The following is a 26,492-nucleotide window of genomic DNA, read 5'->3' on the forward strand; positions in this document are numbered from 1 at the left end:
AATGTGTACCTAACATGAGTTGGGGAAAATAAAGGCGGTTGGTCGTTGTGATGGCCACCTGACACCCTCGTTAATGTGGGACACAGCAACAGATGACCTTTACATCATCTGCCTCATAGATCGCAAGGTCTGAAAGGGGAACTTTCTTTTTTTTTTTTTTTAAAGCAGACAAAACCGTTGTCCGACGGGAGTCTATTTTCTCTTTCTCTCCGTAATTATTTGTCCACGTTTTGGAAGGAATTCATTTTGCTTAATACTATTTCACTACCCCTGTTATGATTAAGCTTCAATAGCTTTGTTATTTGTTATCAGAAAATGTTGTATTTGGTATAGAATTAAAGGGAGATGCATGCTCTTTTTAGATAATTCAAAGTCAAGTTTAAAAAATTAAAACATTAATTTAATTTAATGAGGTCAAAATCAACGATGGTATCGTCGATTAGGAGAGAAAGAGTTAAAGTTTTCTTTCGTCTTCTGCACATGTCTTCGGCAAGGGATTTTATCTGGCCCTCAAATGGTTGTCCCGCGGTTTACATGCAAACTCTCCAACTGTCTGTTTCAGGGAACATCTGCTGCCAGCTACTTTCCTCTATGCCAGTGAGGGCAAAATGGCACCCGAGTTTATCGTCATAACGCACCTCTGTTACGCCGCCCTTCGGTAATCTCACTAAAAAAACATCGCTTTTGGCATAAGGTCGTTCCCCCCCCCCCCCATGCGGATAAAAGTCTAACCCAGATCAGGTGACGAATAGCAAATAGTGCTTCTAATCTTTCCATACCGGCCTCCAGCAGAACATGGTTATTTGTAATTACCAATGAAAACATTTCTTACACAGTCGTATGTGTGTGTGTGTGTGTGTGTGTGTGAGGGAATTTAGTATACATGTTAGATTTTAAAATCCGTCTAATTAAGACATTACTTGGAAAACTAATTGCGATCTTTTGTACGTCAAAAATAGATAAAAGCCAAAATTAATTGTTACCATAATTAAAATGATCAATGTAGAAACACTGGGCCTTAATGTTTTTCTTTATTGTACTCGTACATTCAAGTATCCTCCATAAAACTATTATAAAATGTATTTATAATTTATAAACAAGAATCGCTCGTTAAAATAAAAAAAAAACAACTTTTCGAATAACAAAGAACAAGTATGTAAGGAATACACTATTGCATAACTGCATATGAAGAAATCTAAATTTAAATTGCAATGTTGAGACGCTAAGACGAACGTAGTCATAAAATGTGTTGTCAGGTGTGACTTCAGCAAGGCACTGACTGACCCATGCTGTGGTCATACCTTAATTCAACTTTTCTCAAACTGGGGGATAGGGGGCGCGACGTGCTGAAACAAAAAAAGATTGGGAGGGAGTGCGATAGCGTTACATTTATTTTTACAAAAATTCAAAATTATTTTTGTATTTAATATAGATTCAAAAACCGCACTGTGATTCTGGATAGACTCTTATCAGCAAGTTTTTGTAGCCTGGGAAGTATCACTCGAGCAAAGACTTTGCTTAGGAGAGAGATTCCCCTGTAATCGTTGCAGTCGCTTCTGTCACCTTTGTTCTTGTACAGGGTGATGATCTTAGCTTCCCGCAGATCCTGTGACACAGCACCATCTTGCCAACACTTGCAGAGCAGTTCATGTAGAGGTTGGCTTAGTGTAGTTTTGCATTGTTTCAGAAGATCTTAGGAGATACCGTCGCATCAAGGGGCTTTACCGGCAGCCATGTTGTCTAAGGCTTTGTTGAGTTCTAATAGGGCTGAGGCAGAGACTGATCTTGTTGTGGCCTAGAGCTCGGAGTAATGTTCGACCTATCTGTGCATTTGTTCGCTCTTGTCTGTGATAGTTTCCCCAGTGGTTGATTTGAGAGGTGCTGAGTTGTTTTGGACAGGTCTGAGAGCCTTTTCGATTCCTTCCTACATCCCTCTTATGTTGCCTGCTTGAGCAGCGAGCTAAATATTCTCACTGAACTCTATCCAGTTTTCGTTGGCAAATATCCGTGGTGTCCTCAGCACAGTGGCTCTATCTTCTTTCAGAGTTAACATATAAATATATATGCTTAGAAAAAAAAAAACGGAAAATTTTATTATAAGTATATGTTTTGACGGCCACAAATATTTATAGTTTGGGCTGACGGTAACAAAAGATACTCTTTATCACTTCTCCCCTCCCTATGACGCTGGGCCTAGGGAGGTTGTCTTACTTGCCTCCACCCCCCTCCCAAAGCCTATGACGTATTTAATGTATAGTTTTTTAATTACATTTTAAAATCCTCATCCGACCTCCAGCTGGCGAGAGCGAATTTTTTTTTTCGTTTAGGGGGCTTCGCAGATAAACGTTTTGAGAAACACTGCCCTAAAGAATTATGTAAATCAACAACGATTGCCTCGCCTGTGCAGAGAAACAAAACATGACTTGGACGTGTCCAAACAGAGTGACGTCAGAACATACCAGGTCCAGGGGTTTGACCCCCCCCACACACACACACACGATAAAGAAAAAAATATTTTGATTGTGTCTAAAAATACAAAAGAATAAAAGCAATAATAACAATACATATTTTTGAATAATAATGTCGTGGAAGGTGCTGGGCAACAGATTTGACATTATTCTTCCCCTTAGATAAGCTTTGTTTAAAAAAAAAAGGATTTTACAAATATTTTTCTTGTTCATGTAGACTTACTTAGACTTTAGTCCTTCCAAGCTCTCTCCACAGAGATTGGTCAAAGTTTGTCGTTTCTTTAAGTAATTGAAGTTTTACAGAGCGGGTAGTTTCCTTTCTCATCCAGGCTTGGGGCGGAGTTTTAATCATACTAAGTATCTTTTTGTTGTTGTGGACAGTTGTGGTATATATTGTAACACTAATAAAGACTACATAGTACAGGAAGGCTGTGGTATGCTGATGATGGAATGGATCCTGCTGAATACAGATAAATTGGGGGTTATAACCCCCTGACCCAGTTTCCTGAAGGGCGGTAGGTGTTTTGTGGGCAGGGTTCAAATAGTCAAGAGACGTGGCTGCTGGTCCTCTCGCTACAGTCTTCTCATTCTCCCAGCAACTACAGACCCGGTGTTACACGGAGATCATTACAGAATGATAGTCAGATAATACGACCCTCAGGTTTAGCGTGACTCACTATAAAAGTATTCTGGTCAATTGAGTGGATGAAGGTTAAAACATGGTTCAAGGTCTCCATTGACCTATATGTTTTTCAATGTCACAGACGCGCTAACGCATGCACGTTCCCTCAGATACAAGCGGGCACAAGGACGTTAAACAAAGATATTAAACTGTACTTAGGAGTAATTTAGTATTCAAGTGTTTCTACTCCTTCTCATTGCTTGATGCAAGCGACACTGGAGTTATAGACTAAAACAAAAGTGGGTCATAGCTGAATTCAATTAGAATTGCGAGAGGAGATAACATTACTATGAGACTGCATTATTCATTGATACTAAAAGTAGTTGCTTCCATGAATGAATACTAGGATAAGACAAATCTGGTTTGACCGTTATAATGGTTTAATATATAATCATCTTTGAACACACTTTAATCGGGTATTCCCGCACTCGACTCAAATGTTTCTTGGTATTCAGTAAAGAGGTGAATGAATAAACAGACGTACATAAACAGTTTGCGCACCGTTTGTGTGGAAATCCTTATCTGGACTGTTAATAGAAGACTAAGAAGACTCTTTTCCTAATGAGGCATTCAAAGGAATAAATAGAATGAGACAAGATAGACTATCATAAACCTCATAAAGAAAGAATTGATTTAAAAAAAAAAAAGACCAACTTTTTTATGTTTCTTAATTTTAATAAAAAAAAAACAAAAAAAATTGTCATCCATCCAAAAAAACAACAAAAAACGAAACAAACAAAGAAACAAAAAAAAAAAAAAAGAAAACAACAACACAGAAAGTAACTATAAGAGAATCTTTGTTAAGTGCAATACTATCATTTTTAAGCAAGTACAATTATATCTTTTTTTATCTCATAATTTCCTTAAAAAAATGTTCGTTTTACTATTTGTGTGTGTTCCACTGTTAAGTTCTTATAAAAAACAAAAAGTATTTTAATTTATAGTTTCAACTCGTATGTTACCATTCATAAAATTCAAATCTTGAGACACTTGTGTATTCAAATGTGCCAGGTGTTTAATTCAGCACATGCGTGTAAGCCATTTTATTTGACGTATGAATTTAAATATTGTTGTTTTTTTTATCTTTCTTGTTGTGCAAAAAAAATCTGACAATATAAACAAGAGTGTTACGTCTGTGGCGACGTGCGGCTGTAACACTTGTTGTTGTCTGCATCTCAATCTATGACACCTGGGGGAGGGGGGGGGAACACCCCCGCCTCACTCGTCATACAACTGACAGGAACTTTTAATCTTTCTATAAATAGATAAGTCCTCCATCCAAGTCAACATTTCTTTTTTTTTAACGTTTATTAACATAAAGCAATAAGGATGCCGAAGGGCCGATGTACAGAAGAAAATAACACCACCATAACAACAGAAACATACCTAATAAGTGGCTTTTAGATTTTGTGGACGAGCCTGATAGGAAGTACATGTATGGAAGGATGTTTCAATTTTAATTTGGCGGTGAGTGATTTATTTGTTTAGCCTAATCCTACTTAATGTAATTAGCACTAGTAGCATTGTGGGTAAGGAAAAAAACACAATTAATTTAACAGGTAAAAAAAAACAACAGAAACTATTCCATCAATGATTAATACCTTGGATTATATCCATTGGATCTGTCTTAATTATGTATGCATCGTGAACTCGGAGATGTCAACAACATCTTTTAAAAGTAGTGGCACCTATATAAATACATATGCATGCATGGCTCGGATTGAAACTTTAAATATTTGTAACCTTCGTGGACCTACGAACTGTGGCTGGAGTTATTGCAACAGAAAACAAATGGAACACTTTATTTTCTAAAAGCACAAATTGTTTTCTTTCAGGTATCGCGCCAAAGTAGCTTTAAATCATCGTGTTTTTGAGTGTCTTTGCTGTGTACCTAGCATCATTCTGACAAGCAGCCATCTGTGCATCCGATATAGACTTCCATTTGGTTGAATTGCATGCGCACAATTGAAGCTTTTTTTTTCCCCCTACCAATAGATTCAAGATAGATGGCACTGTCATCGTTTTAGTGACGAAACGTTTGAATCTAAATACGGTGTTGACCGTTCTATCAGGTCATGGGACCCAGAAGTCAAAAGCTTTTTGGCGGACTTGAAGAAAAATAAAACAATCAAAACAAGAAGATTTTCAAAATGAAAGAGTGTCTGTGATATGATGTTTTCTTTTACCCCCTTCTCTGTTTCTCTCTCCCACGCTCTGTCTCTATGTCAGTCACTTTCTCTATCATTCTTTCTCTCTCTCTCTCTCTCTCTCTCTCTCTCTCTCTCTCTCTCTCTCTCACACACTAAATTCTTTCTGTACGTTAATGTACAAAGTGCACCAATAACATGTTCTTAGATATGAAAAAGAAGAAAAAAAAATAGATCTGTAGCTTATTAAAAATATTGTTAGAAATACTAAATAGTAAATGTGACCAAAAATAATGAATCATTATTTGATAATTAGATAAAAATGATGAGTAGGAGGGGATGGTGCTTCCTCAAGACACATTCCAACACTGTGTACTTAATAAAAAAATTACGATTGTGCACCGCGTTTACATCTTGTACTAGTCGCGAGAATTTCGCGGCTTGTCACTGCTATTTTTAGACCTCGTAAGATTAATGTGTCCGGCTCAACTTCCGCCCAGAGAGAGCGTTACGTAACAACTGCAGCTTGCATATTTAATAGTGTCATTGTCCTATCATCGACAGTTATAGATTGACGGAATGGAATGACGCACTTCCGTTCCAATGACGTGACAAAATACAAACCATCATTTAAATGTATATACATTGGCAGTAGCTAAGTATTAAAGTACTTGGACACGGTGGCGTAGCAATGAATCGGGTCCTCGGGTATCATGCAATGCCACTGCTTGGACACCTAATAAGTGCGCCCGGGTTTGAGTCCTGAATAAAATAAAAATTATTATTTGAGCATCGAAGTAGTTCCAGAATCAATTGTAACTCCATCAAGTCCCATTTAAATAAAAGACATTTAAAAAAAAGAGCAATTACTTCTCTCTTAAAAACGAATGAATAAAAAATAAGAAAAATAAAATATTATACCACCGCCTTAATACTCCCTCCCCCACCGGAAAAAAAAACTGATTGCCCCCCCCCCCCATCCCTCGCCCTTTGAATAAATCTACCCAGTGTAAAGAAAATTATAGTTTGGTGATATAAATCCGAACTTGACCGAAAACAGTAGTCTAGACAACAATATTGGATCTAGTTAGAGATATAGTATTGATATTGTGCATTAATAAATTGTATAAGTACTACACACAAATCGTAACATATGTCTACATTGTCCCAAATCAATTCTAGCTGTCCATCTATTGAGTTCTACACATGACGTTGTGCCAAACGTACCCTGATGTCCAGTCATCGTCCAACTCTTTATTGTATGCATGCTGGCAAACCTACTGAAGGTTGTTCAAAGTACAACGATGGTAGCAACATTTAATTTTAAGATAATTATATTTTAAAAACTTTTAACTGGCAAACCATAGCTTTCCCAGTGTGGCCAATTAGATGTTATTTTTTTCCCCCAAAGATATATATCAACTGTCAAGTTTCTAAAGCAACAAACAAAATATACAAATATCTAAAAAAAAAAAAAAACAACATCAAAGCTTATACAAAGGCAAGTACTTCTGCCTCAAAAATATCTATATGTCTATGATCTAATAATAATGTACAAATTATTTCCCTTTTTCGATATCAACACCAAACAATTATTTACCAATAATCCATTCACTAATTGTTTATTGATTCATATTTTGTTAGGTGCAATAAATTGTTGTTGAAAGTATCAACTTGATCAGAGAATGCGAAAGGAAGAAATAGTGCCAACAATTGTTTAATGGGACTAAACCCAACAAATTTAGCCATATATGTTAATACTGAAGTATTAGTTTCCCTTGTTGCTATTAAACAAAATAATTAATTACTAGTAATTAACGGTCTGATTGGTTAATTTTTAAAAAATCAATTCATGTCATTTCAATGTTAATGAATAATTGTTTGAAGTTTCAACTTGATCCGAGAATGGGTTTGGAAGAAATGAATGTACACACTTTTTTACTAGACAGACAGACAGTGTGAGTTGATATAAGCTTTGAAAATCGTTAGATCAGTGTCCCCCCCACCTAGGTTTTGCCCATGAAGAGTTTGCAAGCTAATGAGAGGAACTGTAATGAAAATTTTCTTTGAAATTAACTCTGTTTTTTGTTTTATCAGCAGCCATGACAGTCTATCTCATCGTCTGCGTGTTCCTTCTCTTGGTTCTCAGCAGACATGTTCAAGCCAATTACATCAGAACTCTCAAGCTGGATTTCCTTTGCTCCGCTGAGCGAGGTCCTGTATACGTCCGTGACCTTCCATGGGATTGCAGCAGCTACGTCATATGTGTGAATGGACGTGTAAGGAAGTAATGACGTCATGCATTTCAGTGTACTTGTTGTGTACTTTTGTTTTTAGTGCTCGTAGAGAGTTAAAAGAAATTTCAGCTATTAAATTACATAGACCACTATTTAACTTTCAATTCTGAAGAGTTATTAGCACAAAAGTTGTATGCGTACTATTTTGAATTTTTTTATTAGATAATGCAGATTGTGTGAAAAGCCTAGACATAATCAGAAATCTTCTTAGATAACAAAAACTTAACATGTTGACATTTCTTTATGGAGGGGCATGTCAGAATAAACAACTCGCTTTCCATTAATTGTAGTCGGCGTTGTGGCCGAGTGCTACTGCGGTTGACTTCGGAATCGAGGGGTTTCCTGTTCGAATCCTCATGAAAATTTGGATTTGATTCGGGATTCGTGTGCCCCTGAGTCCACCCAGCTGTAAAGGGTACCTAAGTTGGGAATGTAAAGGCGGTTAGATCATTGTGTTGTACGACACCCTCGTTAACCGCCGGCCATAGAAACACACACACGCTTTATATCGTCTGCCCCGATAGATGGCAATACATTTACTTTTTTACCTTTTTTTAAAACCTTAATTGTACGTCGTCCCAGCTTCCGGTTATATTCTTCTCGAACAATAGAACATGACAGCATTTCCAGGCAAATCAGAGTCTCCTGTTAGAGAATAGAGAAATACGTCTTGTTTTTCTTATTAGAGATACAAAGCGTTGATATCAGTTTGTAGTCAAACAAGCCTGAATGCCTGGTAACCTGAACCTAGTTAAATTACCGTTGGACTGTCATCGTTGTCTGCTTACTGTCAGGTTGGCTGTTTACTTGGCTCAAGAGTTACTTATGAAAATTATAACTGGGATCACTTTTGTAGCTACCATAATGTAACGTCCTTTTGATTGCTTGTAATAATTTAGTGTCTCTCTGGTTGACATTAGCGTGGGTTATTTATTTGCGGGTGCGTGGAGTGGAGCTTGAACTGCGATTAACTTACATCTATAATAAGTAGTTACGGTACACCAAAAAAAAAAGTCAGATATAAACAGACATATGATTTAATGAGCATAAAGAATAGAATCAAGAATTATAATAATAATATCCAGGTATATACCGCTGGCCATACAAATAGTTATCATGTATGAACAGAATCACTGAGACACTTTAAGTCTCAAAATACAGTATCTCATATAGTCCTCTCTCAGAACTTTCTCTACTAATAGATCATGTGTATACTGTTCACACTCATACTTGGGGGGAGGGGAAATATAAAGTAAGGGATACAACTATTCCATAATGAAATATGAACAAAGGAGTTAAATATTCATTCTAGTCATACCTGTCACTGACACTTATCTATCTCTAGTAATTCCCTTCTACCCAGATTTGGATATTAGAGCAGGCAGGATTGTTGTGGAGGCCTCTTCCAGCTTCGATAGAAATACACTTAATAATATGAATACATTTAAAAGCCCCTTTAGTTTTAAATATTTACTAGGCATAATTTTGTTACAAAATCTAAATTTTTGAAATACTAAGGCTCCTTTTAAGGTCGAGACAAGGGATCATTCATTGTATTAAATCCTGCACTTGTTTCACCCTTCGGTCTGTAGTTGGATTCCCCAAGTCTCTAGCCTCACTATCACCAGCATATTTGTCTTTTGATTCTTACTACTTTATTAAAAGAAAATATCACATCTAATATGAACTAATTGAAGTCGATTGTTTATCTCAAATAATTGTGGTTCGTCTCATGATTGAACAGGCTGTGCCCTCGATGTGCCCCCAAGGTTTCCGATATCAGGCAGGACAAAGCACCAACAGATGTGTACCCCAAGACTTAAGTACCCCTTACAGTCAAAATAATGGAGTTATATGGAGTGAGTCCATAATTTTAGCTTTAGCATAAGTTTGAGAAAAAAAATTGTGTAGAGTTACTTACCTTTTGTAGACTGTCAAATACAGTAGTTTAAAGACTTTATTGCGACTTCAATTTTTACAATACTGTTATTCGGGTCACACATTTACGGACACTGGATCCTAAATCAAAATTTAACCTATCTAATGAACAATTTTCCAAGAAATTTGACAGCTTATGTATATCTATGTATATATGTACATTCTCGTAACAATATTTTTTTCAGGGGGACGGGAATGGGGCATGGTAAAAAAAAAAATTGAATTAAAAAAAAAAATCAAATATTCATTACCTATTAAAAGCGAGATAATACTTCTATCGGATGTTTAAAGGGCGTATGGTCTTTTTAAAATCTGCAATTTTAAATTATCCATTTTGTTATTTCTATAATGCCGCTCCAGAATTGGCGTGATTAGTCACACCAGATTCTGCATCGTCTCAAGACGAAACCAAAGCCAGTGACTCACATTGTCTTCCGAGACACAAGAGGCCATATAGAAATAAACAATAATAAAAACATGTTTTTATCTAACCTTATATCTGATCACATCCTTTCCTTTAAAAAACTAACAACGTCCTACGATTGTCCTCGTCTTACTCTAGCCGTGTATGTCAATTAAAAACTCTGTCATTTGTTTTCCTGGCTGATTCAAGCAACCTGTTCCGATCTCCAATGACACACAGGAAGATAAATATGCTGTTTTCTCAATTATTTTGAGGGTCACAACTGTCTCGCAACTGCTAAAAGAATCTCGAGACCTTTAGCACCAGGCCATCCCTGATTTTTTTTTTTCAATCCTACTACTACTTCACACTTTCTTAATGGTCAGACGTTGGAAGGTGTCAGGCGTTGGAAGGTGTCAGACGCTGGAAGGTGTCAGACGTTGGAAGGTGTCAGACGTTGGAAGGTGTCAGACGCTGGAAGGTGTCAGACGCTGGAAGGTGTCAGACGTTGGAAGGTGTCAGACGCTGGAAGGTGTCAGACGTTGGAAGGTGTCAGACGTTGGAAGGTGTCAGACGCTGAAAGGTGTCAGACGTTGGAAGGTGTCAGACGTTAGAATGTGTCAGACGCTGGAAGGTGTCAGACGCTGGAAGGTGTCAGACGTTGGAAGGTGTCAGACGCTGGAAGGTGTCAGACGCTGGAAGGTGTCAGACGTTGGAAGGTGTCAGACGTTGGAAGGTGTCAGACGCTGGAAGGTGTCAGACGTTGGAAGTTGTCAGACGTTGGAATGTGTCAGACGCTGGAAGGTGTCAGACGCTGGAAGGTGTCAGACGTTGGAACGTGAAAAAAAAAACACAACTAGAATATTTTTTTTTCAAGCTAAAAATCTGGCACAGTGTAGTAAAGTTGGTTAGCTCAGTTGATAGAGAAACGCGTTCTAATTATAAATTTAGTTTATCTCAATGAATGACCTAAAAATATCTCAACCTTGTGCTATTGTCTTAATGTTGACTATCAGGCATTTACTTGAGCACTGTATCTCTGTCTCGCTCTAGATTACATACGTACTATATGTCGGTACAACCCAAAGGCCACCATTCCCGACACCACAAAATGCAGCCAGTACTTGGACTGCTCTGTGACTAGCTCAGGATCCGACTATGTTGACTATCTTCTGGAGTGCCCGTACCCCTCCTTATATTCTACCATGTCAGGGGCGTGTCAGCCCTTCCACTCTGTTATGTGCGGGGAGCGACCAGAGCCTAAGACACCATGTAAGTTACCAGGTGTTATGTATATCTTAGCATTAAGGTAATTAGCTGATGGCCTTATGTTGCTACCCTTTTGTTATAGTCTCTTTAGCGCACTTTTAATGGTCTTTTAGTGGTCTTTTTAGTGATATTTTTAGTGGTCTGTTTAGTGTCCCTTTAGTGACCTTTTAGTGGTCCTTTAGTGATCTTTTAGTGGTCTTTTAGTGGTGTTGTTTTGTTTGTGGCTTGTTTTTTTAATGGTCTTGTCTAGGTAGTAGACCTTGTACTGTTGCTTTTTTTTTTACATTTGTTTTCTTCCACTAATGTTGCAGAACAGTGATTTCACGAGAGATAAATAAAAAAAAAAGCATTAGATACATTAAAATGTATTTATCTTCAAATTAAAAAAAAATTATTATGTACCATAAGAGTTTATAGAGATAATAAAATCAGATTTGTACTGTATTTAGTAAGTTCATATTTTTCAACTGAAGATTTGCATGCTGTTTTCCACAGTATTCTCCCTTGTGTTCACAAATATGATTTTTAATTTGATTCTAAAGTGCACGAATATTGTTTTCATAAATGTAGAACTTATCAATAGTATAAGATAGAAATATAAAAGAAATCTTCCGCATTCTGTTATAGGATACGGATACTTAAGAAGGTGCTTTTTTTTACTAGTCTCCCTTTGGTGAACATCTCCAGATTGCAATTAATTATTTTTTTGTGATGATTTCAGGTGATTACAGCCAGTTCCAGCAGCTTTACGGATGCTCTGGCCACGTCTGCTCGCCATGTGAGCGCCACCACCCCAACTGTCTAGGACTGCCCAACGGAAGGCACTCGCTGTCCGCGAACCCCAATGTGTGGATAGAGTGCCACACAGAGAGGACGCTGAGCGTCATCGCCCCTGACTCTGGCTCCAGACCTACCTCTGTCATCAGCACTTTTGCAGAAGGGACGAACGATACCTCAAGAACAAGCAGACGTCTGTAGCCGTGGGGGAGGGGGGCAGACTTCAATGCGATTGGTCGTCATTTTGAGGTCATTTTAACAGTGCAAAGATGAATTCATTATAGTAAATCCTGAATACATTGTATATGTCTCTATGTGTGCTCATATTGATTTCATAATTTAGCCATAATCGATTTTATGCTTTCATTAATATGCTATGTTGTCATTGTTGACTATTCGGTCTTTGGCCTGTAGCTTCAAACAAACTAAACCGGTGTATGTGTATTAAATTCTTAATGCAGATCTTGAAATAAAACTGAACAGACTACTTGATTATAACTTTTATTAATGCACGTACACAGCTTTCAACTGAAATGTTGATGTATGTAGAAACACATGATATAACGACTATATATATACGTCTTTCTGTCACACGTCTGTCGCTTGTTCTTCCTTCTTTAACTCTCACGTGACTATTTATAAACTTGAACTACGACAGATCATCTCGTGATTTCATCAGAATCTCTTCAGACTACACAACCAAACTACCCGGGCTCCTTTTCTGAAGGAATACAATCGTATCCCGAAAGTTATTCTCTACGGGCAACTCGCGTTTGGCTCGAGAAAAACTGGTTGCCCGCACATCCGTTACGTGGATGTAATCAAACGGAACCTCAAAACAATGAACAATGATACTGACCATTGGGAAGGCATAGCTCTAGACCGCACTACGTGGAGAGAGATGTGACCAAGAAAGCTATGGACAGTGAAAAAAAAACATGGGCCTCGGCTTTGGAAGAATAGCGTGCCATACGAGAAATGACTGGCTCCTCTACCACCAAAGTGAAAGCCACCTTAACCTGCGATATATGTGGACGGGAATGTCTCTCCGAAATCGGGCTCAACAGCTGAACCTTTAGTCGTTACGACTGAAGGAGTTCAACAATAAGCATCAGAAAGATGCACTGACACTCCACACCACTAACAACACCTGAAGCACAAATAGTGACATACGTTAAATAATTCATTATATGATCCATACATGATTTATATATATACACACTGTTATTAATTTAGGAGAAGCCCTCACTGGAACTGTATAATTACACTTCAGTTTAATAACTAAATAACAAGGTAATTAAAGAAAACTCAACCCTTGGCACACAAGATTCTAAGAACTTAGCCAGAATCGATACAAAAAAAAATTACCAATAGTTAGCTAACTAAATGATTAGTTGTTTTTTTTTTTAAATTGATTCTTGTTTTGACAGGTAAAAGAAAAAAATGTGCAAAATTTTAGATTGATCCGAGATTGGGTGTGGGAAAAATCCGTGTACAAACTTTTTACCAGCCAGGCAGACACAGTGAGTTGATATTAGCTTTGTAAAAATATTCCTAATTGCACAGATTTATTAGAAATAGTTTACTGTTTTTATTAGAAATTTAATTCTATCAATGTGGTGAAATAGTTGATACTTAATTATGGTTGTGTAAAGTCGTGAGAATCTGTTAACGACATTGATTTAGTGTGTTTCTGTGTTACTCTTTCATTAGTTCATGTGTCGTTCTAGTGCAGTGATGCCCAACCTAATTCAACCTGCGGGCCATTTTAATTTCCGACACTCGTGTCGCGGGCCACATGACCAAAAAAAGGTTAAATAAAACCAACTTGAAATTGACCTGAAACTACTTCATTAAAAAACCTCGAATCTAGTAATTACATTAATAATTTGGTATATTTGAAGTTTAACCTTAATCTATTTTTTTCTACGTGTCTGGAAATGGCTTTAGTTCTCTACTTCAATTGTGAGCAGCTTAGTAGTTATCCTCGCCATTAATTCATGTTTTTGTCTCTTTTTGGTCAATATTCCAATGGATCCGCCACGTCATAATTGTTTTTTTATGCTGTTGCTGCATGTTCTTTATTGAAACAGTCAGAATTTCTTTATAAAAAAAAGTTTGTTGGCTTATTACCATGTTCCACAAAAAAGATCCGTTCAATGGTTCTGGTAGATTCTTAATTTCCTTTTCATAAAGGCACAAATGTTAAAGCTCGTGGTTCCAATTTATCAGAGGAAAAGTGAGGGCCCTAACTTAGGTAAAGATACATGTTTCAACCTTTATATTTTCTATACTTTATACCGACGTTTCGGCGGGCCGGATGGGAACCTCGTCACGGGCCGGATTTGGCCCGCGGGCCGTATTTTGGGCATCACTGTTCTAGTGTAATAAAGCCTTGTTTTAGGTTATTCTACACTCTACAGCGTTAATGTAATTGTTATTACAATGACTGATCCAAACTAATTTTCACTATATATAGATTTTTTTAAAAAGTATTGTATATAAAATAGTATATATATTATAATTATATAAATCATTAAAATAAACAAATTAAATATGGATGTTTAGTTGACTATATTATTTGAACATAAAGTAGGAAATGATTTTTAAAAAAAATTAAACTACTCTTTTGTTGTTGTTCTTTTGACGCCACTTTTTCTATGTCGGTCACTAGGCCATCCAACTGCTATGTCAAAACTGGACTAATTGCTTGAAAAAGGGACGCAACACGATAACAGAGAATTCAATTGTAGACTTCCCTCATCTTTCAGATGTTTGTCAGGTTATCTCCCCTTCCTGTCCTTGCAGGTTGTGTTCCGGATAAAGTCAAGAAAGATATACCATTGAAAACTTCTCCAAACAGGATGGCGCTTGTCTGGAGGAATTTCTTTTCAATCTCATGTCTAAATGTTTGTAACTTAATTAAAACTATTTTATGCAAGCACGGAATGACTTATTTGAAGATATCAAGAATTCACTTAGACCACTATAGCAGAGTAAGAATGAGGCTGTATTATATATATCTCTAAAAAGTAAACTAATATCCTGGACCAATATAGAAAAGGAAAATTATGGTGAGCCATAAAACAATTAGTAAAAATATTTTCAGTCACACAGATTTATTATTGTTAGTCTAGAACTCTAAATACTCTAGAATCTAGATGCATTAATTTCATGTCTGATTCAAAATCATTTATACAATTACACTTAATATAAACTTTTTTTTTTACAAAGCTTATATTAATTCACTCTGTCTGTCTGTCTGTAAAAAGTGTGTACACGGTATTTCTCTCCCACACCCAAGCTCGAATCAAGCTGAAATTTTGCACGATTATTTCTTTTACCTGATAACACAAGAATCAAATTTTTTAAAGTGAATTAACAATTGGTAATTAATTATTTTGTTTGGTATCTTAAACAAGGGAAAAAATCGTACTTGACGGATGTGTTGGTATACGCTGAATTAGTTCTTTTGAGGACTTTTGAACCCTGAGTGAAGATTTTTTTTTTTGTACATTATGATTTCTTCCGTAGAGCACAGAATTCTTCTGAAAATTGAGAAAATTTCAAACAACCGATTTTCTTTTCCAATCCTAAATTTGGTCAGAAGAAGCGAACTTTGCAGTTAATGTAGTCAAATAATCTTCTGCATCGGACCAAGCTTTGACCAAAACAATGACAGGCTGTAAGCGTTGACATTGTCAAATTTGACGCTTCTCTCCCTATGAGATACCTCGTAATTTTTTGTACAGATGCTACATCGGCAATATAACATACAGGCTTTTAAATCAGCTTTTGATTATAATGGACCACATCTTTTACTACAAGAAATGTGATTTGAAACCAGGAAATAACTGCGCTGAATCAGAGATAGCAATCTGCATCTGGTCATTCCACAGTTGAACAATTCTGCTGAATTCGTTTGAAGATGTCCACGTGGTCTCTAGAGGAGAAATAGCAATTAGGCGTTTCCCCACAAACTGTTTCTTTCAATAGAGGCAAACAATCTGCAGCAGTTTGTGTTTAATGGTGTTGTGTACTACAAGGGCAAAATAAGGATCAAGAAGTAATGCCTAATGATGGTAACTTAAACATTATTAATTAAATGGCATTATAAATTAGGTTTTTTAATATAAGAGGGGCATTAATCGACCTTTTTCCATGAAAGCGGAACAATGAGCATCCCGCCTGGAAATTTTATGAAAAACGGGACTGTCCCGCTTTAAGCGGGACGTTTGGTTACCTTAGACTTATAACGGAACTGTCTGAGTCTCAAGTTGCAGACTTGGCCACAATGCTCTCACGTGAATGTTATTAGCTCGTGTGTATGGCTTCTCTTTCTGCCGCCCCCAGCTCTTTAATTCTCTGCAACGGTAGTGCAATCATTCAAGTCTGTCTCATTTTTGTTTATCTTGCTCAACACCTTATCACGTGATTATGCCTTGTTAGATTTACCTTAAAAACGGCCAGACGGGTAAAAAAAATGTCCAGGCACGTACCAATTAGACGAACTACTTGCCAGATTGACGTTTCAATCCTCCCTCTCCATTCAACCAACCATCCATCCATCCATCACATAATCTATCCATTCTTCCATCTGTCTCTTTCTCTCCATCTGTCAATCCACCCATTTTATGTATGTATGTATGTATGTATGTATGTATGTATGTATGTATGTATGTATGTATGTATGTATGTATGTATGTATGTATGTATGTATGTATGCATGTATGTTTATATGTATGTTTGTATGTAAATTTATATGTATGTTTGTTTGTTTGTATGTATGCATGTATCTATCTATCTATCTATCTATCTATCTATATATCTATCTATCTATCTATCTATCTATCTATCTATCTATCTATCTATCTATCTAAATAACTTTCTCTCTGTATCTAACTTTATTAATCCATCCATCTATCACTTTGTCTAAATAACTCTTTCTCTCTTTGTCTCCCTCTCTAAACCCTCAAACCCCTCCCATCCATCTACCTAAATAACTTTCTCTTTGTCTCCCTCTCTAAACCCTCAAACCCCTCCCATCCATCTACCTAAATAACTTTCTCTTTTTTTCCTTTTCTTCCCTCCCCCCCCCCCTTTCCAGTCCATATTCACTGTCCGTTACCTCGTGAACTGAGGCACTTCCTTCCAGATGTGTAAACAACTTGAAGGGGGTTTGAAATGAGAGAGGGGGTCTTCACTTCGTCCTCCCCCCCCCTTTCCCCCTCATGTCATTCACTTGTTCACAAACCTTAGGTAAATCTAAAAGTCATTCTTGTAAGTAGCCTCCTGCTGGACATACAAAAAATAAAAAGCTATACACATATTCAGCTTCGTTGAACATTGAAGTCACGTTGTATCCTAGTAAGTACTTATGTTTAGTTTCCACCCAGTGGTCGGGTTTAACATAGCTTTGTTTCATTTCTTACACTATATAAAGACAATGAAAGTGATGCACAATTTCAAATAGCTACGCAGATCCAGTTGTGACCTATATATTTCTTCAAATTTTACTTAGACGAAGCCGTTGATCGCCGACTGGCAATTTAAGTACTCAGCCATTCTTTAACGTCTGTTTTTAGCCGCATTGTTTTTTTAGCGGCACCCGAAAGGGGAGTAGACGCCATTTGTTTTGTGTGGTCTGTCTGTCCGTCCGTACGTCGGTCTTGTTTAGATCTCATAAACCAGAAAAGATATTAAAATCCGACATCATGATATTTTAGACCTTTCAAAGTTCTGATGCAACGGCTACTTTTTTCTTTTCTGAAAGCGAATAATTTAATTTTAAAAATCAACTACGCAAGCAGTTTTTTCATAAAAATACACCATTTTTACAACTATTCACTATTAACAGTAACAAACACGGGAGGTTATTTAGTAAAGGACATACAAACGAAATAGATAATCATTAAAAGACATCAGTTAGGCAAGGTTCACATCTTACTTACAAGATCGGTCAAACTTCTATCTTCATTATTCTCTGTCATTTGCCTTTGATAGAATTTCATTCTGGATATTCTTTCTGAAAATATTGAAACCTGCCTTTTTACCTGTCTGGGTGGACCACTTCGGGGGCCGATTTTGAGTTTGTGTTTCCACACAAACTGTCTTTGTAACCTTGTTTCTAAAGTGTTAAAAGTGTTAAAGTGTTTCTAAAATGTATATGCCGCAATTTTCATAAGAGTTCTTGTACAGTCTCTTTCGTAGGCCAGTTTGTAATGGTGCAAAGACAAACCCTGACCCTAACCCTTACCAGATCTAGATTTTAATCTTCATTTTACAATATTCTAAATATTTTCAGTATTAGAACATTAGAGGCTAGCGATGTAAAATGAAGAATGTCTAAGCCAGTATCTGTTTAATTGGGTTAATAATGTCTGTATATTATTATAGCTTTTATATAGCGCTACTTTCATGTTTATAGGGTTAGCATGCTCAGAGCGCTTTTGGTCCAATCTCATTTGTGGACCAGTGGGGGGTGGGGGAGGGGGTATTTAGGAGTTTGTTTTCCGTGCTGCCTTTAAGCGCTCAGTAAACACAACTCTGCCCGAGTCGGGTGTCGAACCTCGAGCTACCAATAGGTAGCCAAGCCAAGTTCAAGCGCACTTGGCCTCTCGACCACGCTTCCCACCATAAAAAATGTGGTACAATTAGGATCTTTTTTTTTTTTTTACAAAGCTTATATTAGCTCATTCCGTCTGTCTGTCTGGGTAAATTCTTTTACACGTTTGTTCCACTTAACATTTTCGGATCAAGTCTGAACGTATGGGCAGTGAGATCAATTTTGATTTTGAATTTCTGAATTTTTTAGGGCGCCTCTGAGTCCACCCAACTCGACTTTAGATGGGTCGTTGTGCTGGCCACATGACACCCTGCTCGTTAACAGTTGTCCAAAAAACAGATGACTTTAACAGCCTCTGCCCTATAGATCGCAAGGTCTGAAAGGTGAACGTTACAATATACAAGACTATTTCTTTTGAAATCATCAAGTTTTTTTTTCTACGTATAATCTGGGAGAATCATTCAGCCTTGTCAAGCGCCACAACTTTATATTGCTAACCAAATGTGTAATTGTTAAAAAAGTTGAGGATATGAAGCTTAAGGCTAAAAAGAGTTCCTATCCACCGACCTAAAAGGAAAACAATATTTCTTTCTGGAAGGGAAACAAGCAGATGCAAATTAATCGCATCTGTATTTTATTGTTCCGGGGTTCTACATCTTACGACACCAAAGTACGAGCACCCAGAGACACCCTCGTTGACTTTCTGTGTAGCACGTCGGCTGGGCATGTGTCTGCCATGAAACGGCCCGTTGATGTGTGGATTGTTAGAAGACTGTTGCGGCGCTCTTCTATCTCCGTCAGTGCAATGAACTCGGTCCCATTAAGCACCCCCATTAGGTGTTCCATTTGGCTTCTCTGTTGGCATATTCGTCTCCTCTAACGACATTGTCCACGTTGAATTTGAGAATCTTTGTAAGTGGGTCTTGCTTAACCAACTCTGACCAGTTCCTTAAAACTGTCGATTCATTCTATTTATTGCATCTTTTACCATCTTTTCTTAACCTGATTTTTTTGTTTTATTGACTAAAGACTAGTATTGTCTCCTTGCGCTCTAATGTAATCATTAATGGCCAATTTGTTTTAAGTCTTAAGTCTAAGAGTGAAAGTCCAATGTTTTTCTCCAAGTCTGTTATTTATAATTGGATAGAAGAAGAAAAAAATACTTTAAAAAAAAACACATATCTTATCAATGCTTCCTTTATTTCCTATACCGGATACACCAATAATCTAGCTATTTAAACTTTTCCCGCCATGTATGAAAATCCCCCCAACTCGATCTCCTACCAAGTGACAACATTGTTCTGTTTTGTACGTCAACGTAGTCGGACCGTGTGGATCCAGAGGCGTAGCGGGCAAAACGTGATCCCGGGGCAAGCTACTGGATTTCCCCCTCCCCCTCCACCATTTTCATCACATAGAAATATAGGCTGCGTGTGGCGCCCCCCCCCCCCCCCGAGGGTGGCACCTGGGGAATCGTGCCCCCTTAGCTCACCCCCTCTCAGTACGCTTCTGCATGTGATAGTAGCTGAACACATGTGTGTTTGAACTTCGTTCTAAACATCTATGCGTATAATGAAGCAGTTATCCATTGACATGCATCTAGGCCTTATTTTGTTTCAAACACTTCAAAGAGACAATTATATGCATATAGACAGGTGAGATGTGTGTCTGAGTATGTGTGGGTAGAATGTGTGTCTTCTGAGTATGTGTGGGTAGATAAGAACTGTAGATGAATGTCGGGGGGGGGGGGGGAGGCTAGGGGAGTAGAAAACATGGGGCAATGGGGGCGTTGATGGATAGCTTTGCATAATGTATTAAATTAGGGCACAGCTGGAGAGAGAATGAAATACCAAGATAGTAAGAAAGAAGGAGAGATACAGATAGAAAGAGAGAGGAAGAGGAGGAGAGAATCGTAAGAGAAAGAGTGATGAGAGAGACGGGAGCAGTGAGAATTTGAGAGAGAGAGAGAGACAGAGAGTGGTCGAACTATCATACAACCACATGTTTTGTGCTTCTTCAGTAATAAAAAACCTTTTCTGGATAAACTAACCGTTTAGTTTTTGTTAAAGTTTTAAAATAATTTCTTACGCTACTGGGTAAGTAGTCCGTGTTTAACGCAGTCTTTCTACTAGCCTTCAGGACAGTGTTTACTGCAGTGAGAACTATGCTAATTCTTTTTGTGTGTCACTTTAGACCTCAACATTTACCTTTCTACCACTAATGTCTCTCTTTTTATGTACAATCCCCGGGATAAGCCGCTATTAGTTTTGTGTGTTCCGTCCGTCTGTCCGTCTGTCGGTCTCGTTAAGATCTCAAAAACAATAAAAGAGAATAAAAATTCGATTTCATGATTATTTTGCAGTTTGCAAAGTTCTGGAACAACCGCAATATTTGTCTTAAGAAATTGAACCTTTTTTTAAAAAAAATAAATAGACGTTTTTTTTTTCTTTATAAAAACAAACCATTAAAAACCTATTTACTTCTTTACTTATTGTTTAAATACAATTCATACCAGTTTACAATTTGTAAAAAAAATAATAATTGAAAATGTGTTTAAATTTATTTTAGTACTTTAAGCGTTTTCTGTTGTGCAAGTAATTAATACTTTCTCGATTACTTTTGTGTCTTACAAAAATAAAGAATACACTTTGTATGCACTTATTTTAAGTAAGGAAAAAGTAAAGTTTCCCTTTCAGACCTTGTGGTCTATAGTGCAGATAATGAACAGGTCAAAGGTTAACTAGCAGGATGTCATGTGAACAGCACAACGACCAACCGCCTTTACTTTCCCCAACTAATGTCAGGCGCCCATTAAAGTTGGCTGGACTCAGGGGAGTCATAAAAATCCCGAAATTCAAAATCCCATTTTTAACTGAGATTCGAATCCAGGACTTAACCCCGTTTAACCACTCAGCCACAGTGCACTCATAAAATCAGAATATTAGATTATAATCAGATGGTTATTCTATCACGTCCGTTAGGATTGAATACTTAGGAATATTAACTTTGTCATAATAACAGTAATAATGACTACCAAATATTGTCACTGAGGTACTTTGCACAGCACACGTGTATTATTTTGTCTTGAGGTTGATAGGATTGTGGTTGTTGAAAGTTTGCATATCATAGATTTAGATATTCGTGCTGAAACTTGAAATATTTCTTTTTATCTGCATCGCTTACCCTTTCGGGGGCCATGTTAGTTAATGAAAATCACAAGACTGTCTTTGTAATTTTGTTATTGTTTTAATCTACTTTATTCATTAGGTTATTTTTCTACTAATATATCTTGAAATGACCTGTTTCTTTTTGTCCCGCTGACTTTTTATGGTCATGACAATGACCTAATTATTGCGGGTATAATGATAACAATGTATCGACATGTCTCACTTAATGCTACGACCTGGCCTACTTAGTACTGAGACATGACCTACTTAATCCCACGACATGACCTACGTAGTACTGAGAAATGACCTTCTTGTGCAGCGACATGACCTACTTAGTATTGAGATATGACCTACTTATTATTGAGGCATGAATTACTTAATGCAGCGACATGACCCATTTAGTACTAAGACATGACCTTCCTAGTACTGAGACATGACCTACTTAATGCCACGACATGACCTACTTAGTACTGAGACATGACCTACCTAGTACTGATACATGTCCTACTTAATGCCAACATGACCTACTTAGTACTGAGACATGACCTACCTAGTACTGCTATTTTATTTTCTGTTTTTCGCTCCTAATTTTGTTACCGTTAACGAAGTTTTACAAGCTAGAGTCACAAATCAAGAAAACATTTTGGAGATTTCGATTATAAACTAACCAATGTCAAGGACGCTTGAATGTAGAAAACTAAATTGTAAAAAAAAATTAAGCTTTAAACAGCATATCTTTAAAAAGGGAGGAAAAAAATATCACGTAACTTTAAAAAAAACAACAAAAAAACTTTTTTTATTTCCTACAACAGATACACAAAAAAACAAAAAAAAAAACAAACTCGGTCTTTCGAGTTGTTCTGCCGTAGATAAAAAAAACTGTACTAGATTCCAAACCATCGAAAAAGAGTTTTTTTTTTTTTTTCGGCACATTGATGTTTAGTTTTAATTGAAACTCTTTTACCAAGCGTTCTTTCTACTTGATATATTAGTTCCAGGCGTCAGAGCCTAGTAAAGATAAAAAATTATATATATACTAGTTCCATTAACATGTTTGTAGTAGAGGATTTCTCTAAAAAAATGTAAAGTTACGTGAACTGAATTATACACCACTTCTTCTCAGACATCTTCTCGCTAGAAAGAATCTTTTCTTCCAATTGTTAATCCTTTCCTGAATTTCAATCAATTCAGATTTAGTGAACACAGAGACTGGGTTTAATTAATGAATAAAGATTCTGCTTCCAAACCGAAGTATGTCTGGTTCAAATCCTAATGAAAAGTTGGTATTAGAAATGTGGGACTTTTTTATGACGCCCCCGAGTCGATCCAAATTTAAAGGGTACCTGACAAATCTAAAAGGTACATGACAGATCTAAAGGGTACCTGACAAATCTAAAGGGTACATAACAAATCTAAAAGGTATATGACAGATCTAAAGGGTACCTGACAAATCTAAAGGGTACCTGACAAATCTAAAAGGTATATGACAGATCTAAAGGGTACCTGACAAATCTAAAGGGTACCTGACAAATCTAAAAGGTACATGACAGATCTAAAGGGTACCTGACAAATCTAAAGGGTACCTGACAAATCTAAAAGGTATATGACAGATCTAAAGGGTACCTGACAAATCTAAAGGGTACCTGACAAATCTAAAAGGTATATGACAGATCTAAAGGGTACCTGACAAATCTAAAGGGTACATGACAAATCTAAAGGGTACATGACAGATCTAAAAGGTACATGACAGATCTAAAAGGTACATGACAAATCTAAAGGGTACATGACAGATCTAAAAGGTACATGACAGATCTAAAAGGTACATGACAAATCTAAAGGGTACATGACAGATCTAAAAGGTACATGACAAATCTAAAGGGTACATGACAAATCTAAAAGGTACCTGACAAATATAACCTATGACATTAATTAGAAGAAATAAATGCAGTTAGTTGCTGTTATGACCACATGATACCCTCATTGACAATTGGCCATAGAAACAGATGCCATTATCTCCCCTACAGATCGGAGGGTCTGAAGGGGTATCTTTACTTATTACTAAGACACTGGACTCATATCCCTTGATTTAGCCCATAAAATGTACATAAAGGCTTATTGTTTCGTGAACAGATCTGCATATTTCTAACATTTTAGCAAGGTGTGCGCTGTGTCGCTATGAAGAAGCCATCTCGTTACGACGAGATACATTCAGATAGAAAACTATTTACATATTTAAACTTAAGAACATCTGGACAATTTGCTGAGAAAATCATTTAAAAGTTATATAGTAGACCATTGTATACGTACTAATGTATACTTTGTCTAGATAACAAGGGGTGTATTGGTGTGTTTAGCCGTGGAGTGTTTATTGTGTTGTTTTTTGTTCCTTCACGTTTTTGTTTGTCGTTCGCTATTTTGTCGACGTTTATTTTCGGCGCTTGTTTGTCAAAGCTATTTTGTCGCCGCTATTTTGTTTACTATTTTGTCAGAGCACGCTATTTCAATGCTATGCTACCAACTTCAACCATGTGCCCTTTTGTTAATTACCATTTTCAAATCCTTCTCCTAAAAATTACAACAGAGCCCCCCCCCCCTTTCCATTTTTTTTGTTATTAAAAAACAAAGTCCATCGACGTGTATAGCCAAATCTTGATTTTAGAATGACTAGATCTATTAATCTTCACACTTGCTAAAACTTTGACATATATATGCATTGAAAAGTTTTGTAAAGACACACACAGCTGTTAACACACACACATGTCAATTGTATCACACTGAATTTCCCTTTGATTGGATCAATAAAATTATCTTATCTTATCTTTTCTATATGAGGATAAGCACAGTTTCAGTAGAGACCACATACAGAGACATGTATATTTTTTATGGAGATCTTGGAATTGACGGCTGGTCGTGTTGTGTGCGCTTCAGAGTGTCGTCACCCTGGTCCAGGGTTTGAGCCCAACTGTTGCCTTCCTGTAAGTGGCTTGAGCTAGGAAGGAACGTCCGTAACTTTCCACCTCCCCCTTTTAACACAGAGAGAGAGAGAGAGAGAGAGAGAGGAGAGAGAGGGGAGAGAGAGAGAGAGGAAAGAGAGAGCAGAGAAGAGAGAGAGAAAGGAGAGAGAGAGGAGAGAGATAAAGAGAGAAAGAAAACGAGGAGAGAGAGAGAGGAGAGAGAGAGAGAGGAGAGAGAGAGAGAATGACCTAGTTTTGTTTCCAACGGTTAAACCAGGACAGGTAATTGTATGCTAATGCTGCCTTCAGTCTAGCAGCTCAACAGGCCTCTCTATTTGTTTAATTGAAACACAAAAGGATTAACATGTCATGGTACAATCTTTTGTCTTTTTCAGGGCACAGCCTAACAAATGCCCATTGTCTTATTCTGTGCATGACAATGGACCATAGTCTATATCAGATAATCATCTGACACTTGACCATTGTCTATTTCCTTACATAACCTGAATATTAACCAGAGTCTATTTTACCCAGGTCGTACTCACCCAGAAGGGTTGGCTCGAGTGGCCATTGCTGTAACGCATAATCATCTTCTTTTTTTAATTAACGTCTGTACTATATAAGATGTTAATACGCGTCTGTATTATATAAGATAATAATAATAATAATTATAGCTTTTATATAGCGCTACTTTCATGCTTATAGTATGCTCAGAGCGCTATGGTCCAATCTCATTTGTGGACCAGTGGGGTGAGGGGGTATCTAGGAGAAGGTTTTCCGTACTGCCTTTAGGCGCTCAGTAAATACAACTCTGCCCGAGTCGGATGTAGCCCCCTTCAAGTTCAAGCATACTTAGCCTCTCGACCACGCTTTCCAAGAAGAATATCCATAATAAAACACCGTGTATGCTCTACACTAAATAGCAAGGCCGGACTTACGCATTGTGAGGCCCTATTCGATTTCGCGGTGCCTTGTTTGGGTAGGGAAGCGGATAAGTGAAATTTAAGAGTTTGTATTAGAAAATAAATTCGTCTATGCATTTTATTAATTCTTTACTATGTACAGAATTACTCTACGAGTCTTGCGTATAGCAAAGTCATACAGTATATTATAATAATTCTGTTTCCTACATAGAATTACCAAATGTTTCAATCTATCTTTGAGAATTGTTGACCTCCTGGTAAATCGACATGAGGGCGCGGGAAATCTGTTTTAAGTTAAAAATGGTTTAATTTAATAATTTATACACTTTGAACTAGCGCGAGTCCTATGAAAGTGGGGGCCCACTGCGGTCGCATAGGTTGCAGTGGCCTAAGACCGGCTATACGAAATAGCGCCGGTCGACTAGTATAATAATATTTGTTCTTTTTACAAAGCTTATAGAATTCACACAATCGGTGTGTCTGTCTGTCTGTCTGGCCAAAAGTTGTACACGTTATTTCTCCGACACCTAATCTCGGATCAAGCTGAAATAGACCTCATTCACCAATCGTAAACAAACAACATTTAGCCACGTGATTCTAAATATCTTCTATACAAATTATGTAATCCATAAAGGATGTCACGTGATCCGTATTATTTTTTTTATTGTTTCATCAATATTATGACGTGGCTAAATGTGTTTATTTAGGATTGGTGAATGAGGTCCATTGTGCACAATTATTTCTTTCACATGGCAACACAAGAATCAATGAAATAAAAATTAACCAATTTGCTAATTAACTTTTGGTAATAAATTACTTTGTTTGGTTAGATGTGAACCTGGCCTAACTGATGTCTTATAATGATTATCTAATTGTTTTGTAAAGCGTTTATCTCTTATTCA

General features: G+C 37.1%; 2 protein-coding genes across 3 annotated transcripts in view; both read left to right on the top strand.

Moving 5' to 3' along the window:
* Positions 1-4,432: 4,432 nt before the first annotated feature.
* On the top strand, positions 4,433-12,468 carry LOC106061403 (uncharacterized). 2 transcript variants are annotated; one of them, XM_056013292.1, is made up of 5 exons: positions 4,433-4,617; positions 7,395-7,576; positions 9,339-9,453; positions 10,989-11,207; positions 11,926-12,468. In XM_056013292.1, the coding sequence occupies exons 2-5, from the start codon at positions 7,400-7,402 to the stop codon at positions 12,180-12,182; spliced, it is 768 nt and encodes a 255-aa protein (XP_055869267.1). In that variant the 5' UTR covers positions 4,433-4,617; positions 7,395-7,399; the 3' UTR covers positions 12,183-12,468. The 2 variants fall into 2 exon arrangements, with proteins under 2 accessions (XP_055869267.1, XP_055869268.1); XM_056013293.1 differs by having other exon boundaries at positions 7,398-7,576.
* A 4,781-nt stretch (positions 12,469-17,249) lies between these two features.
* Positions 17,250-26,492, top strand: part of LOC106061396 (uncharacterized) — a 32,192-nt gene continuing 22,949 nt past the window's right edge. Inside the window, exon 1 of the mRNA XM_056012834.1 lies at positions 17,250-17,348. The gene's annotated coding sequence lies outside the window, so the exon portion shown is untranslated. The remainder of the gene's footprint in view (positions 17,349-26,492) is intronic.

This window comes from Biomphalaria glabrata, chromosome 15 (genome assembly GCF_947242115.1).
Source record: "Biomphalaria glabrata chromosome 15, xgBioGlab47.1, whole genome shotgun sequence".
NCBI classification, from domain to species: Eukaryota; Metazoa; Mollusca; class Gastropoda; family Planorbidae; genus Biomphalaria; species Biomphalaria glabrata.

What these genes read in the sequence shown, in the direction of transcription:
- LOC106061403 (XM_056013292.1), top strand. Translation starts at nt 7,400, where the DNA reads ATGACAGTCTATCTCATCGTCTGCGTGTTCCTTCTCTTGGTTCTCAGC. An exon ending in TCATATGTGTGAATGGACGT is followed by an intron (nt 7,577 to 9,338) that starts GTAAGGAAGTAA and finishes ATGATTGAACAG; the next exon opens with GCTGTGCCCTCGATGTGCCC. An exon ending in AAATAATGGAGTTATATGGA is followed by an intron (nt 9,454 to 10,988) that starts GTGAGTCCATAA and finishes GTCTCGCTCTAG; the next exon opens with ATTACATACGTACTATATGT.